This window comes from Schistocerca cancellata, chromosome 8 (genome assembly GCF_023864275.1).
Source record: "Schistocerca cancellata isolate TAMUIC-IGC-003103 chromosome 8, iqSchCanc2.1, whole genome shotgun sequence".
Classification (NCBI taxonomy): Eukaryota; Metazoa; Arthropoda; class Insecta; order Orthoptera; family Acrididae; genus Schistocerca; species Schistocerca cancellata.
In genome coordinates, this window is record NC_064633.1 from 521,003,072 (window position 1) to 521,020,716 (window position 17,645).

At 46.9% G+C, this 17,645-nt stretch overlaps 1 protein-coding gene across 1 annotated transcript in view; it reads right to left on the reverse strand.

Annotated features, from left to right (window-relative positions):
* Window positions 1–620: 620 nt before the first annotated feature.
* LOC126095081 (protein C19orf12 homolog) overlaps window positions 621–17,645 on the reverse strand; it is a 37,625-nt gene continuing 20,600 nt past the window's right edge. Inside the window, exon 2 of the mRNA XM_049909764.1 lies at window positions 621–1,374. Coding sequence (XP_049765721.1) covers window positions 1,097–1,374 — 278 coding nt within the window. The 3' untranslated portion in view covers window positions 621–1,096. The remainder of the gene's footprint in view (window positions 1,375–17,645) is intronic.

The following is a 17,645-nucleotide window of genomic DNA, read 5'->3' on the forward strand; positions in this document are numbered from 1 at the left end:
AAAATTTATAAATATAATGCTATGAACAAAAGTAGGTCTCTACCATGCTGCAGTTAACTTTAGTCCTGCATAGAAGTGAGTGAAATGTGCCATCATAAAAATATTTGACCACATCTCTCATGAATTAAAGGTTTTGGCAAATAATGATAGTTTTAAATATAGATCCAAATCATTTCTGGCTTGACAACTCATCCTATTTTATAGATGAATTTCTGAGCCGATGGTATGCATATGCTTGGGTAACATTTATCACATTATGTTACATATTATGATAAAAGAAAATTCTGTTATGAAAGCATGCAGCCACGTTTTCAGAGATAATATGGTTTATTTGGGAACTTACACTTTCATCATCATGGCGAGTTGTCATGAATGTGACCCATAGAAAATGCAAACAACTGATTGAGAACTCTCACGATTGTTGACTTTGATCCTCCAGGTGCGTAGTGTTCATTGTATCGCATACCAGAATTGTATGTATTTTATTAAAACAGATGATCTCTCTTTCTCCTCCCTCCCCCTTCCCACAGATACAATTTAATAGTAGTAGGTAAAAAGGGGGTTTATAGAATAAAATTCTCTGAACTGAATGTTCAGCAGAGTTTTTAAATACTGACAAATTAATCCCTGAATTTGATTCATTTATTTCCATGGCACTGACAATATTACTCTCATATTACATCAAGTACAAAAACTATCACACTCTAGCTCTTTTCCTAGCTAATGCTGAAAATCCAAATTTTACAGTAACATTTGTCAAACTTATCACAGTCCATATCACATATTGATCTGTTTAACACTCATCACATAACAATAAAATTCTATTAAAATAATACACTTTTATACATGGTAAAGCCATACAACACAGAATTTCTATATTATTTAAAGATAGATGAACAACCAAATTCCTGTGTTGTGCCTTTTGTAAAAATGCTGAGTCCATTGTTTTTCTGAAGGAAAGTAGACAATTATTGTATTCTCAAAATATAAATGCCCATGTGTGATACAGATAGATAAAAACCTGATTTAGTAACTGTTTTAAATAATACACAGAAAAATGAAAACATTACCGTTTGATTTTAAAAATAAAACAATACTACTGAAGATAGCTTGGACCAGTTACTTCTGCACCTATCTGAGTTCTCAGAAAGTTTGTTACCAACTGCAGTACAGTTACAGACAGAGTTCTATCAGCGAGAATCAATGATGCAAGCACAGCTGCATCTTCTGCTCTAATGTCATTAATAACAGCCTGAACAGATCTAACCAATTCTTCCTTCTGACGAACCGTAAGATCTTCCATCAATATTTTTGGGACAGGCTTGAACTTGTTCTTACTCATACAATATGCTGTGATTCCACCAAATGTGCCACCTGGAAACAAAAATACACAGTTGATTTCCTTCCGTTTCTACCAACAAAACACTTTAAATGCTAACAATGTACTATCAAGATCACAGAATCTGTTACACCAAGCTGAAAGCAACAGAAAGCAATTCTGCCCTTTCATATATTCACACAGCAGGGCAGGTAAACTGTGATAAACATATAACAAATTTTCTGTCACAGAGAATTTAGAAAAATCAACTGAAGAGTTCCAGTTAAATCATGAACTAATTTATAAATCAATTCACCAACAACAAAAAACGAGAACAGTAACTATGCAAATATTTTCTGACATTATACAACAATTCCAAAGAGAACATTATTGTTGCATAATAAAGCATAAGTTTTGTTTATAACAACGAGAAAAATACTGCAACGAGCCATAATTTCATCAAATGTACAATTTTATTATTTGTAGTAATGTTCCAGTTGAAGCCCATCATTACCCAGCAGCTACATTTTTGCGCTATCCTGTGTGTTTCTGTTGCATTATGAAACAAACTAACTTAAAAGAATGTCTTTTACCAAATATAATGCAGCAAATATATTGCTTTTTAAGCATCTGAATGCAGACTGGGGACAATATGGCAGATACATACAATAATTTATTTGGTTGTTGCTGTTGATGTATCACAGACTGACTGGCTGCACCTGAGGCCAATCTTTGTCTTAGGTACAGCAGACCAGTACACACTCATGAACCAAACACAGTCTCAGTTTAGTACAGGCATTGAGGTGCGCAAGAGAGAGAAAGAGGGGGGGGGGGGGGGGGGGTGAGGGAGGGGGGGCAGTATTCTACAGCTCTGAAAATAATTCATCTGATAGCTAGCGAGCTTCTTAGTCTTGTTAAATGCATGCTACATCAGTGGTGGGGAAACTACCCACGTGCTATCATGGATTTTTTTCTTTTTTAAATTCTGGAACTGGATGCCACTCTTGTCACTATGAGCTTCAGTTACTGCATCAGATAAGAGATGTGCTTGCCACTGTCTGTGAATCACAAACTTTGTTAAGTGTGCTTTCATATTTTTAACGTATACGTACTGTGGTTTTGGTTTTGTTTTGCTTTAGGGTGCAAAAAACAACTGGGGTCATATGAGCCCAAGTCAAAACTATAGAACACTGAGACAGAAAGGAGTTAAAAATGACTATACGTCAGTCCCAATTGACATAATAGAAAACAGTTAAAAATGTGCACGTGGAAAAAGGGCTAAAAAAGACACCGTACAGAAACAGAGTTCCAAAACTAAAAATTAAATGGCCCTCACCATATTGCTTCGGCAAATAAAAAGTAAAACATGGTCGACAGGCTGCGCATCATTTGCTAAAATGGCCAATAACTCAGACGGCAAACCCAGGCGGGAACGTAAACGGTTAAAAAATGGGTATCCATCAGAAAGTGGTGGACAGTTAAAACTTCTGTGCAATGTGTACAAAGTGGTGGGATAGTGCCACTTGGAAAATGACAATGGCTAAAAAGGCAGTGTCCAATACGCAGCCTAGTTAAAATAACCTCCTCCTGGCAGGTGGGCCGAGAGGACCACCTAATGGAATGTAGGTACTCGCAGGCTGAGGGGTACGGACTGCAGCCTTGGCAGCAGTGTCAGCAGCTTTGTTTCCTGGAAGACCAGGAACCCACAGAAACATCACACTGGTGTCACCAAGAGTGAGCAAGTGACAGTGTACATTGCACACAGACTTCGAAGGGCACTAAGTGAATCTGAGCAGAGGACACAATTGAAAAGGCTGTGTCGCCAGATGTACTCCGTGGCCTGATAAAGGGTGAAGAGCTCGGCTGTAAATACTGAGCAGCGCGCTGTAAGCCAATATCGAAAAACACGGATGCCAACGATGAAGGCATACCCGATCCCATGGTCAGTCCGAGAGCCATTAGTGTATACAAAGGTACTACCACAAAGTTCCATGCGAAGGTCGTGAAACTGAAGGCAATAGACCGAGGCTGGAGTAGTGTCCTTAGGAAGCGAATGAAGGCCTATGTTGATATGTGCCACTTCACAAGGCCCAATGGGGAAGTTGCAGGTAGTGTGAAGTGCTAAAAGCGGACTCCAGGAGGTAATACAGAAGAGGGATGCAACCCATACTGATGATCAAAGGAATCATCAAAGAAGGAGGTATAGGACAGGTGGCCACGCGTGGCAGACAAACGGCATGCGTACCTGCCGACACAGCAGTGGGACAGTGGTAGTTCAGCATAGACTCAACCGGGCTAGTGTAAAAGGCACCTATGGCCAAACGGATGCCCCAATGGTGGCTAGTGTTGAGACGGCGTAAGAGGGATGGGCACGCAATCGCATAAACAAAGCACCCAAGTTGAGTTTCGAACAAACAAGGGATCAGTATAAATGGAGGTGGGTGGTTCCATTGGCACCCCAGAAGTACCATTGAGGACACACAGGACACAAAGGAACTGCGTACAGCAGGATGCCAGGTAAGGCACATGGGAGGATTGATTGGTTGGTTGGACTGGAGAAGGGACCAAACTATGCGGTCATCAGTCTCTCCGACTTGGGAATAACTGAAACTGATACAACCTCACACTATACGAGGGGACTACAATGCCCATAAAAAGTATCAACTATTGACAGAGAAGGAAGGAAGAAGGTGGAAGAAGGGAGGAGGGTTAGTTGGTTGATTAGGGTTGAAGGGACGAAACAGCAAGGTCATCAGTCCCTTGTTTCAAATGTGGTCCATTCAGACAGTTTGACATCTCAGAAAAGTCAGAACGATAAAAGGGAAAAGGCTAAAAACGTAAAAGTGCAGTCGTGTTGTCAATGGTAAAAACAAAATGAGGGAAGTCAGCAAGAGAGCAAACCCAAGGCTATGCTAGAGGCAGAAATTACACCACGTCTCAAGCAGTCAAGGCAAGACCACCTGCTATTTAAAAGCATTCACCCGCTAGAATGTAGAAGTACGAATGGGAAAAGGAGACTAACCAATTCTAAAAATTGATAAAAACAGAGTAAAAGGGAAAGAAAAGAGGATCTTAGCCAGAGAGGTGAGTCGGGAATCTCCAAACACAGCTTACAGTGGGTGACACCCCAACCCTCACCGCCCTGCCCAAACACCAGAGTGAGATTAAAAACCTTAAAACTGAGAATAAAAACCACTTATACAGAGGAAACTGAGAACCAGTTTGACCATCCAGGAATTGTCAGCCAACATTAAACGTAAATTGTGGGGAAGTCTGTACTCAGTACGCAGAGCCAAAGAAGGGGGTATTCCACCAAAATGTAGGCTACTGACTGGAAGGCTCCACAACCACAAAGTGGGGGTGGCTCATTGCGCAAAAGAAAACCATGTGTCAGCCTGGTATGGCCGATGCGGAGATGACACAGGGTGGTTGAGGCGTTTTGGGAGAGGTGGAAGGAAGGACGCCACGGGACTGGTGTCACCTTAATCGCATGAAGTTAATTAGACAGGGAGGTAGCCTCCCAAGAGTTGGCCCATGATTGTGCGAAGTGGGATTTGATGTGAAGCCCTAAATCCACTGCAGGAGGGGTTACAGAGAAAGGGGGGGGAGGGGGCAGGGTAAGTGACTGCTCCCCCAGCCAATGATCAGCAAGCTCAATACCTGGGATACCCAATGGCCAGGGACCCAAAAGAAGTCAACGGAACAGGCAGCACAGTGAAGATCAGCGAGATGGTCATGGATGGCCGAGACCAAGGGATGGGGGGAAAAACACCGATCAATAGCCTGAAGCCACTCATCGAGTCTGTACATAACAAAATGGGATTGAGTTGGGACTGTTTAATAAAGGTAAGTGCCTGGGAAATTGCCATCAATTCTGCAATAAGCACCCCACATGCAGTTGGCAGGAGATGATTTTCCATGCCAACAGAGGACGTGAAGGCATATCCCACACGATCAGCAGATTCGATGTGAAAAACAACACCATCCTGAAACTCCCATAAAATTTGGCGGAAAAACAATGGAACACCATCAGGGGAACGGAATCTTTCGGACCTCAGTGGAGGTCCATCCGAATCCAGGGCTAAGGAACTAACCAAAGGGGGCTGTTGGGGAGGGAACATGGGAGACAGGACAAAGAAGGAAGCTGAAAATCATGGCTAAGAGACGCAAGGCGGAGCCCAACCGGTAAACCTGCCGGAGGACAGGAATCAGGTGGGCGACGTCCTTTGTCTGGGAACAGGATAGAATAGGAAGGATGAGTGGAAGAGGAATGGGCAGTGATTGCATAAGAAACCAGAAGGTGGGACTGCCAAACAGAAAGGGGGGGGGGGGGGGGGGGGAATCCCAGCTTCAACCAGAGACTATCAACAGGGCTAGTAGGGAAGGCACCAGTGGCCAAACGGATACCACGATCGTGGATCGGATCCAGGACGCGCAGTGTGGAAGGAGCAGCCGACCCATAAACTTAACAACCATAGTCCAAGTGAGACAGCACTGAAGCCCGATAAAGGCAGAGAAGATTGGAATGATCCGCACCCCAAGAGGTGTTGGTAAGGAAGTGATGGACATTGAGTTTACAGAAACATCCTATCTTCAGAAGTCTGATATGAGGCAGCCAAGTGAGCTTGTTGTTGAACAGAAGATCCAGGAAACGAAACTGTGCAACCACAGGTAATCGTTTTGCATCGAGGTAGAGCTCCAGATCAGGGTGGACCGTAGTAAGGCAAAAGAAGTGGACCACCCGCGATTTTAAAGGAGAAAACTGAAACCCGTGTGAGAGGGTCCATGCAGAGACACACTGTATAGCACCCAGGAGCTGCCACTCTGCAGAGGCCATTGAAGAGGAACTAACCCAAATGCAGAAATCATCCACATACAGAGCAAGGGTGACCAAAGGATCGACGGAGGCCACAAGTCCATCTATACCAATGAGGAAAAGAAGTACACTCAATAAGGAACCCTGTCAGATGCCATTCTCCTGGGTCCATGGAGAACTAAAAACAGTACCAACCAGAACCCTGAACAACCGGTGGAACAGGAACTGGCACATAAAAATCGGGAGTGGCCCCAAAGACCCCACTCAAAGTGTAAGGAAGATATGATGGCGCCAAGCCACGTCACAAGTCTTGCGAGGTCGAAAAATACTGCAACCAAATGGCGACACTGGAAAAAGCCTGCCAAACTGTGGATTCCAAGTGAAGTAAATGATCAATCGGAGACCGTCCCTCTCAAAAGCCATACTGGTAAGGGGACAATAGATGAGAGTCGACGACCCAACTGAGCCGACGGGCTACCATCCATTCAAGTAACTTGAAAACAATGTTTGTCAGACTAATTGGCCGATAGCTTTCGACAAACATGCTTGAGGACGGGAACCACGATGCTATCCCTACATTGAGAAGAGAAGTCACCCTGGAGCCAAATATGGTTAAGCAGCCATATAGGATGTTGTCGTTGTGGAGCACTGAGATGTTGAAGCAATTGGTTATGAATGGAGTCTGGGCCAGGTGCTGTATCACGATAAGAAGAAAGTGCAGAAAGAAGTTCCCATTCAGTAAAATGTACATTGTAAGATTCTGACTGACAAGGGGTAAAACATAAGGCGGAAGGTTTGGCCCACTGTTTCTGGTGAAGGAAAGCAGCTGGATAGGAGTTTGATGCTGATGCAAAATGGATCACAAGGTAATCGGTGAGAATCAAAGGGTCCGTGCAAAGGCCATCTGGGAGGGCAAGGCCCGGGAGGGTAAACTGCTGATGGTAACTTTGGAGAGAGCAAAGAGTAGCCCATACCCGTGACATAGGGACAGTAGAACCGAGGGAAGAAACAAAGCATTCCCAACACACCCATTTGCTCCGTTTGAGTAAAAAACGGGCTTTGGCGCAAAGGCGTTTAAAGGTAATTAGACTGACAGCGGATGGGTGCCTCTTAATGTGTAACAAAGCTCAACAGCGATCACAGATGGCAACGGCAAAGGCCGGACTCCACCATGGGACTTGGCGGCGGTGAAATGGTCCTGATGAGTGTGGGAAAACAAGGCTAGCAGCACGAACAACCACTTCAGACACGTCACGTAGCACATCAATACAACCTGACAAAGAGAGAGAAAAAAACGACCTGTGCAGTATATAGAGGCCAATCGGCATTTTGGAAAGACCAACAAGGTAACCTGTTGCTTGGGGAGCATAAAGGGAATGAGAGAATCAATGGGAAGTGGTCACTATCGCAAAGGCCATCGCATGGCGACCAGTGTAATGAAGGTCGGACGTAGGGAGAATAAAGAGAAAGATCAATGGCAGAAAAGGTACCATGACCAGCACTGAAATGGGTGGGGGAGCCATCATTAAGAAGGCACAAGTTGTGGCCTGCAAGAAACTGGTCTATGAGAAGAGCCCAACTAGATGGAAATGCACTGCCCCAGAATGGATGATGAGCATTAAAATCCCCGAGAAGGAGGAAGGGAGGAGGACGTTGCTGAACAAAGGCAGTTAAGGCAGCAGGTGTAAGAGTCCTGTCAGGAGGGAGATAAAGATTGCAAACTGTGACCCGAGAGTCCAGGAGGGCACTAACAGCAACTGCTTCCAACGTAGTTTGAAGAGGAATCCATGTGCTAGCAACGTCCATATGCCACCAGAGGCCCACAGGGGGCCCACCCGATTTCGAGAAGAAGCACAGAACCCACGGAGGGTGATCAGTAAAATGAGATTCCTGTAGAACCAAACAAGCTGCCCAGTAAAACAAAATAAGGGATTTCAACTCTTGAAAGTGATGGTAATATCCATTACAATTCCAGTGGATAATCACAGAACGACGATTCAAATAGGGGGTGAATAGGCTAAAGCCAGTCATGCTGCCGGGTCACCAGCCATCACCGACAAGGAGGGGGGTGACATCCATGAACAGCAGGTCAGAGTTAGGTTGCGAAGGTGGGGATGGGACCTCTGGTGACACCAGAGGCTCCTTGTCCCAGAACTTATGTTTCTTCTTCTTTTCCGTTTGAGATCGAGGAGGGCTGTGCTGCAGAAAGGAGCCAGCTGCATCAAGATCTGTAACAGAAAGGGAGTGGGTGAACTGGGGGCCCACAGATTGTGGTTCTTGTGGTTGTCATGTGGCAGCAGACCTTTGGCCTGGAAGTTGCCAGGAAGGGGGGTCCTGAGAGGGGCGCCCTCGACCGACCGGCAGATGTCGAAGAAGTGTGACACTTCTCTGGCTGGGGAGGGGGAGCAGCACCCAGAGGGGTGGGTGTGGGAACCGCAGGGGAGGGGGGAGGAGATGGGTTCGGGACTGGGGTCAGGAAGGGCTGAAGATGTAGCTAAAGCACAGTTACACGTCACTGACATAGGATGAAGACATGCATACTTCTTACGAGGCTCAGTGTAGGTTAGGTTATCAATGGACTTATACTCTTGAATCTTCCTTTTCTTCATGTAAGCCAGGCAATCCAGTGAACATTGAGAATGATTGCCATGACAATTAACACACAGAAGAGGGGGGAACACGGGAACTCCCCTCAAGGAGTGCGGCCAGTCACCACAGAGAGGGGTCTGCTAACAATTGGAAGAAATGTGTCCAAAACGCAAGCACTTAAAACACCTCATAGGTGGTGGAATGTACTGTTTCACGTTAAATCAATAAACCATAATCTTGACCTTCTCAGGGAGGGCATCCCCTTTAAAGGCCAATAAAAAGGCACCAGTATCAATGCGATTGTCCTTCGGGCCCTTCTGAACATGCCGAACAAAGTGAACACCCCGCCGTTCTAGATTGTCCCCAAGTTCTTCATCAGTTTGAAGGATGAGGTCCCTGTGAAAAATTACACCTTGAACCATATTCGAAGAGACAGGAATTGTGCCAAGATGGTCACAGGCACAAAGGGCTGCAGACTGGGCAGCTGAAGCAGTTTTGATCAACAACGAACCCGACAATATCTTGCTGAGAGAGTCCACTTGGCCAAATTTGTCTTCAATATGTTCCACAAAAAATAAAGGTGTGGTATTGGCGAAAGTATCCCCATCAGTCCTGGTGCAAACCACGTAGCAGGGGAAAGGTTTTGCCCCTGGCCAACGAGCTTAACACTCCTCCCAGGGGGTAGGCATGGAAGGGAAGGCTGAAGGGGCAGAAGAAGCAGCACAAAAAGAATAATTTCCATTCAAAGAGACGGCCGTAGATGAAGAGCCACAGTTCTGGACCTGTATGCGTTTAATTTGCATAGAGTCCGCCCTGATAGCACCCACTCCGATCTGGGGCTCTCCCCATGGGTGCCACCCAGACACAGCAAGGGCCGTCTACCACAGCAGCCACTGTCGGGAGTTTCGATGCTCCAGGATGACAAGCAACCACTCCTAGGCTTACATGAGGATGTGTAACAGCTCAGGTATCAGAAGTGTGGCCCTGTGTTTTCAGGGGGCTCAACCAAAAGGGTACGTAGCGGCCCCACCACACGGGCTGGCTACCATACTGGCTATGTTCCCTAGCATCAGACAATGACGTGAAGGAAAAGATGGAAGGAACTAGGAGGGCACATGCTGGAGACACTAGGTAAGGTGTTCTTCCCCAAATGGCTCACACTACAGGATAGAAATTTAGTAATGGAGGTCAAACCCCAGAGGGGGACCAGAGAATGCCAAAAGGATGAGGTAATTATGCAACAAAACCAAATTGCAAAGCCAACATAACCAGGTGGATAGCGGGGCCAACATAAACAAGGACACCAAGAGAGGGAGAGCAGAGGAAGGAGGGGAAGGATTAAGGACAGGAAAGGATGGGAAGGAAAAAGAAATGCAGCACAGGAAAGAAGGAAGGCTGCAATAGCTCGGGGCCCCATGCTCACCACACACATACTCATGAAAGGACCTTGAGCCCCCTGGGGGGTCAAGCGGGTTCTTACCAGGTTTGAGCACTGGAATGATGGTGCTCTCCCACCATTGTGATGGAAAGACGCTATCGCACCAGATCCGACTGAAGATGATGAGGAGATGTCACTTGTAGTCAGACAAAAGATGTTTAATCATCTGAATGTGGGTACGATCTGGCCCAGGAGCTGTGTCAGGGTAATGTGCAAGGGCACCAAGGAGCTCCCACTTTGTAAATGGGGCATTATAGGGTTCACTGTGGAGTGAAGTGAAAAAGAGGACTTTCCTTTCCATATGCCATTAGAGTGTGTGAAAGGCTGGGGGTAATTCTTCGATGCAGAGGCTCAAGCAAAGTGCTCGGAAATCACATTTGCGTTGGTACATAACACGTCATTCATGTGAATGACGGGGACACCTGTTCAGGTTTAGAACACAAAAAGACATCTGATCTTTGTCCAGACTTCGGAAGATGACGTATGGCACCCAATGGTTGACACATACGTGTCCCAACACTCCCATTCCCGTTGTTTTATAGCTGGCGAACGTGGGCACGGAGCCGCTTATGTCACTGTAGAGCTCGCCAACGATCTTTAATAGCCTCAGCAACTTCAGACGACCATCAAGGGACTATCTTTTGCCAGGGGCACCCTAAAGAGCGAGGGATTGTGTTTTCTGCCGCAGAAACAATCGTCGTAGGACCTACTCAACCACAACATCAATGGCACCATGTGGGCGAGATTCAACTGTGACAGCAAAGATGAAGCCTACCCAGTCTCCCTGTTTTAAAGCCCATCTGGGTGGGTGTATGTGGGCAAGATGCTGGGATAGTGACAGGAAGATGGGGAAATGGTCACTACCACACAGGTTGTCACGAGCTCTCCAGTGGATAGATGGGAGAAGGCCAAGACTACAGACCAAGAGATCAATGGCCGAATATATGCTGGTTGGCACACTGAAATGTGTGGGGGCACCTGTATTTAAGAGCAAAGGTCGAGGTGGACAGTTAAGTTTCAACATCTCTACCTCGGCCAGTAAGTACAGTGCAACCCCACAAGGGGTTATGGCCGTTAAAATCTCCCTAAAGTAGAAAGGTTTAGGGAGTTGATCAATCAGTGCAGTCGATACGTTCTGTGGTACTGCACCATCTGGAGGGAGATATACATTGCAGAAAGTTACTTTCTGCGTCGTCCGTATCCTGACAGCCACAGCTTCAAGGGGCACAGATTCACTAGATACCGAGTTCAGGACATGGACGCAAACTCCACCTGACACTATTATATTTGCTATGGCTCCTGTGATATCTCCTGTAGCCATGAAAGGCAGGGATCCGCATTGCAGGGAACCAGATTTCCTGGAGGGCAATGCAGAAAGCAGGTGTACACCTTAACAGTTGCCGTAGCTCAGCCAGGTGGGAGAAAAAACCGCCGCAATTCCACTGGAGGATGACATGATTGTGAGACTGGGATGACATAAAACACTCAATAAGGCAGTTTATGCCTCAGGGTCACCTGCTGCCACCGAATGAGTACCTGTGCGATGAACATCCATTGTGTCTGAGGGCCTAGTGAGATCTAGGTCCTCAGTGGACGCCAGAATTGCCACTTCATGCTCAGACGCAGAGCTTGTAGTGAGTACTGGTGTGGGTGCCACCACAGTGCCTTGGTTCTTAGGGGTCTTTTTCGGTTTTTCTCACTGCTCCCTAGGTTTATCCAGCTGTAAGGTTGTAAGTGATTCAGTCTCAGGGACTGAAGAGAACTGTGTAGCCCTACAACCAGCTACCTCTGTTTGCTTCAACCACTGGTGGATGTCAGCATTACCACTGGTAGGAACCTGGGAAGGGAGTGACCCAAGGGACCCCTTCCTAGCAATAGGAGCTGAAGAAGATGTGCGTTTCTCTGGCTGAGAAATGGGAACTGACGTTCTCAATGGTTGGAGGAGGGGGGTGTTGCTTCCAAAGTAGGTGGTGCACGAGCAAGGGGGCAGGTGGAGTTTCGTGGCTCAGAGCCAACTGTATGTGGTGGAACAGAAGATGGTAAAACTGTGTTCATAGAAGTGGTGAAAGTTGACACCATACGCACAGGATGTAGCCTCTCATACTTTCTCTTTGCCCCAGTATAGGTTAGTCGGTCCAGGGTCTTGTATTACATTATTTTCCGTTCTTTCTGGAGAATCCTGCAGTCTGGTGAGCAAGGCAAATGGTGACATCTTGGATATTCGGGAATCCAGACGGGTATTCGTGTCATTCTCGCACGCTATTTCAACAGCGTGCCTCGCTGTCTTCTTCAGGTGCTACCTGAGACTGGTCCTTGGGTCAATCGAGTCCAGTATTTATGCCTGGAAGGAGCTGGGCGTTCCGTCTTCGGTCCGCACCGAGTCGCGTGTTCCCTCTGTGGTCCGTGCCCGCCAGACTCAGCTCCAATGGACCCCTCCAGTCGCAGACTCGATCGACGCAAGGACCAGTCTCAGGTAGCACCTGAAGAAGACAGCGACGCACGCTGTTGAAATATTGTGCGAGAACGCCTTGAATATCCGACTGGATTCCTGAATATCCAAGATGTCAGCAGATCACCGAAAAAGCATGAAGAATAACACAAGGCAAATGGTGCTCTCCGCAGTTGACACAGATATGGGAAGCGAGGCACATGTAGTATTGGGATGCGAGGAATGTCCATAATCGTGACAAGTGACACAAAGTACAGCGGAAAGACATATCGCCGAACTCCCAGCACTTTGAAGCACCACATCGGGGGAATATGGCTTCACATCACAGCAGTAGACCATCACCCTGACCTTCTTGGGTAATGTGTCTCCCTCGAAGGCCAAGATGAAGGCACCAGTGGCAACCTGATTATTCCTTGGAGCCCGGTGGACGTGCCGCACGAAGGGAACACCTCGCTGCGCTAAATTGGCGCACAGCTCATCGTCAGACAGCAAAAGAACGTCCCTGGGAAATACGATACCCTGGACCATATTCAAGCTCTTATGGAGTGTGATGGTAACAGGAACATCCCCCCGCTCATCACAAGTGAGTAATGCCCGTGACTGGGCAGATGATGCCGTTTTTATCAAGACTGCCCTGACCACATTTTGGACCCTCCACCTCCCTAAACTTGTCCTCTAAATGCTCCATAAAAACCTGAGGCTTCATGGACATGAAAGATTCCCCATCAACTCTTGTATATATGAGGTACCGGGGTGAATAAACTTCGCTGCCATCCTTAGCCTGGCATTCCTCCCATGGTGTGGCCAGGGAAGGGAACGATTTGGGGTCATATTTCTTAGCACTGAAGGTAGACCTCTACCACTTAGAGACTGCTGGTGGTTGACTACCAGCAAGAGATGACCTACTACACTTCATTGATCAGCCTTGATGCCACCCACTACGACCAGGGGCCCTCCACACAGGCACTACCCAACTGCAGAGAATGCCTCCTGGCAGGAAGGCCATTGCTGGGAGTCCCAATGTCCCACGGGGATGGGCATCTACTCCTTGACATACCTGGTGAGCTAACGGCACAGGCATCAGCAGAGCAATCCCTGTGTGGTCAGGGGGCTACAACCAACATGGTACATGGCGGCCCCACCACAACAGACTGGCTACCGTGCTGGATATCAGGTGCAACCAAGTAAACAAGTCAATTATCATTGTCGGCGAGGAAAATGATACTGTACAGTTGATGGAAAAATACACACCCAGGACAGTGACCTCTCACAACAGTTGGAAGATGAGGATAAGTGCAGATCCATGTTGACGAAGGATGCGAGAGGTCTCGACGCATGGACACTATGCACCATGTAAGGCACCCTTCCCCAACTGGCTCTCTCTTCGGGAAAATTTTGAAAAATGGAGGTCAAACCCTACAGGAAACCTTCACATAAAGGCCGAAAGGTGTGCGATTCCTTTTAGTCGCCTCTTACGACAGGCAGGAATACCTCGGGCCTATTCTTACTCCCAGACCCACAGGCGGGGGAAATTGGGGAATGGATCTTGGTCCCCGATAGCTGTCGGAGGTTGGCCCACATGACAGAGGAAGGGGTGGAACTGTTAAAAGAACTATGAATGAAATCCAGCTAGCTCTTTTGCTATCCCGAAGAACACAATGACACTTAGCACACATCTGTTTATAATGAAAGCAGATTGCCATTATAGGATAACTATTAAAAACACACAGCATGCCTCTGTGCACGAATTGTGTCAAGGCATGGCTCAGTCCATCAAGGGACTGCTGGGACATGATGTGATAAAGAAGAAGTGCAAGGAATGAATGGAACGTTCTGCAGCAGTAAGGATAACATTTGTGAGACTTTCCAGCTGGTCATCACAACTGGGGAAACATTGTTCTTCCAGAAGTAAAGCTGCCATTTAGGCATGCAGCAAATGGATAGCATATGGGAAATGGTTGCTCAAGTAGGTGTCAGAAAGACTGGACCACTCAAGACAAGGGGCAAGCTGGGCAGTGCAGAAGGATAGGTCCAAATGGAAATAGGTGTATGAGGAGTCAGAAAGGAAAGTGGGTGCTCCAGTCTTAAGGCAGAAGAGGTTAAGTTGATTAAGAAGGTCAGTCAAAAGGGTACCTCTCTGACAGGTCCTGGGAGAACTCCAATGGGGATGACACACATTAAAGTCACAGAGTAGCAAAAATGGGGGAGGTAGCTGTCCAATAAGCTGAAGGAAGTCTACCCTGGTGACATCAAATGACAGAGGGACATAAATGGTACAGAGGGAAAAAGTCAGATGGGTAAGGAAAAGGCGAACTGCAACAGCTTTAAGATGGGTAGTCAGGAAAATGGGTTGACTATGAATGTCATCCCGCATAAGCAGCATGACGGCCCCCCATGAGATGAAATGCCAACCTCAGGGGGAAGGTCAAAACAAATCGGTAAATAATGTGAAAGCTCAAAGTGGTCGTGAGGGCATAATTTCGTTTCCTAATGGCAGAGTACAAGGTGATGCTGTGATGCTAGAAACAGCCATAAATCCCCTTTGTGTGACTTAAAGCCGTCAACGTTCCATTGGAGAACAGTCACAATGAGGAAGAGAGGTAGGGGTGTCAACTCGGTGGCTGCTGAGTGACAGCCAGTTTAGAGCCGCTACTACAGGGCACAAAAACAGGAGGGTCCTGCTCCATGGGGTCCACAGAAGCCTCTGCTTGCTTGTGCAGTCGGTCCGTGGAGTCCAATGCTGAAAAACTGTTGGCAGTGTGTACCGGCGATAAGGAGGCCGGCCGGGCTAAGGTACCACGTGGCGACACCATCAAAGAGGATCTTCGACTTGGCAAAGGAGGAGACAGTTTGCCTTTGGCAGTCTTCTTCGAGCCCTTTCGGGTAAAAAAAAAAGACTCTGGTGTTGTTTGGCTGAAGGGAAAGAGGAAGTCTACACGGGAGTACTCCTCCTGTCCTTTCCGGCCTACTGGTTGTGTAGCTGGTGGCTTTACCCCTTGAAGTGAGAGGCTGACAGTTTGCTGCACAGTTGGACAGGAGGATGGCGATGCTACCCTGACACTACGCGATTTCACAACCTCAGAGCTAAATTTGAGGTCGCATGTCTGCATGGCCACGTCCTTCATGGAGCGAGGGGTAACACAAACAGAACTATAGGTGCTAGACAGGAGAACACAGGGTTTGCGACCGACCAGTAACTTGTGAACGACTGGGTAAGGCACTTTTTCCTTTACCTGGATGTCTCTGACAGCCCGGTCATGAAGATGCATGGGACAATCCTGAGAAGAGGCAGCACTGCCGCCATTACAGTTGATATAGTGGGGAGAAGGCGGCGGATAATCGCCCGCATGTTAATCCCTACCACAGGTTACATTTGGCCAGATGTCGACAAGATGTTGTAGTGTGGTTGAAACAATGGCACTGGTAGCAGCACATTCGGTTTGGAATGTATAGCCAGACTGTGATAATTTCATAGCCTGCTTTGATCTTGGGCGGAAGCACCACTGTATCAAAGGTGAGAAAAAGGATGTGGGTGGGCACTAAGGAGTTATCTATATTCTTCATTACACAAGGGATGACAATGACACCCAGGTCAGAGAGGTAAAATTTTGGAACTCTGCCTTGGTTAGACCATCAAGCAGGGTAGCTGTGGAGAAGTGAGGCAGCCAGCAGTTGTTGCGCTTGAGAATCAGAAGTAGTCTCCAAAAGCAAAGTGCCTTTGCGTAAATAAGAGCAGGATTTCACAGGGCCAGCAATTGCATCAACACCTTTCTGAATAATAAATGAATTTACCGTAGCAAAGGACTGACTGTCTTCAGTACATGAAACCACAAGGAACTGTGCTGCAACTGGGAGTGTGAATCATTAGCCTCATTCCATTTATGTTTAATAAACAAAGATTGTGACATTTATGATTGGCTCATTGCAACAAAACCCTCCACAATTGCCAGCATCTCTGTTGGTGTGCTCCTTTCAACTGGGAGGGGGGGGGGGGGGGGGGGCTGTCAGAGGGGTGGCACCCGCCTTAGGCGATTGCTCACACTTAAGGTCACACCTCCTGAACACCTGACAGAGGGACCAATCGGCAATTTGGGAAGGTTGCAGCTCAGGCAATCACCCCTCCCTCAGCCTGACCTGTACCAGGGGGTACATGTGAACCCTACCTGTCGACCTGGTCTGGGAATTATGCGTTACTCAGTCACCTGTTACGTGTCAGACATGTGGGCCGGCCTTCAGGAGCACACAGGGAGGAAGAAGAAGAAAAAGAGGAACCTCAAACACCAGAGCAAAGGAACAAGAGGAGGAGGGAAACAAAACAAGAAAAAGGGATCGAAAAACCAAGGTGAGACTGTTCTTACGTCAGTGACAGACAATTCAGAACATTCCAAATAATATCCCAGACATGTTCCGCAAGTGAGGGGGAAAAGAATAGCAAGAGGATAGACATACAGCACAGAAGAGAAAAAATGCCGCAAAGGCTGGGACCCTGTAGTAGCCAAGCACGAACCCGCCAAAGAGTGGTGAGCCCCCTGGGAGTGGGGGGTGTGTATGTACTGTACTTCGGAAATAGTGATGGATAATCAGCTTACTATTGATGTAAGCAAGTGTGAAGAACTGCCTAGAAGCCACACAGAGGTTGGCTAGTGTACTAGGAAAATAGCCTTTAAATTGGCAAGATGAGTGATACAGGTCTGGCTCATTTCCACGTCTCTCAACCTAGCGTGCAATATAAGCATGTTGTTCTGAGCTGTATTTTAAAGTTTTTGAAGTGTTGCTGACAAAGTAATATCCAACAAGCAATAGTAGAGCACTATTCAAAAGTTTATGTAAAAGGCAGCTGAGGTACTGGCGAACTATACCTTTCACAAACTATACCTATCACAGATGTAGCCACTATACACTGTAACAAGGCATATTATTAAGATAACCTTCATGAGCTCTTGCAAACTATATGTGATGTGGAGATTTCGTGAGTAAGAGAAATGCTATCCATAATGCACCTGTACGTCTTGTCTGCATCAATGGAAGTTAAGAT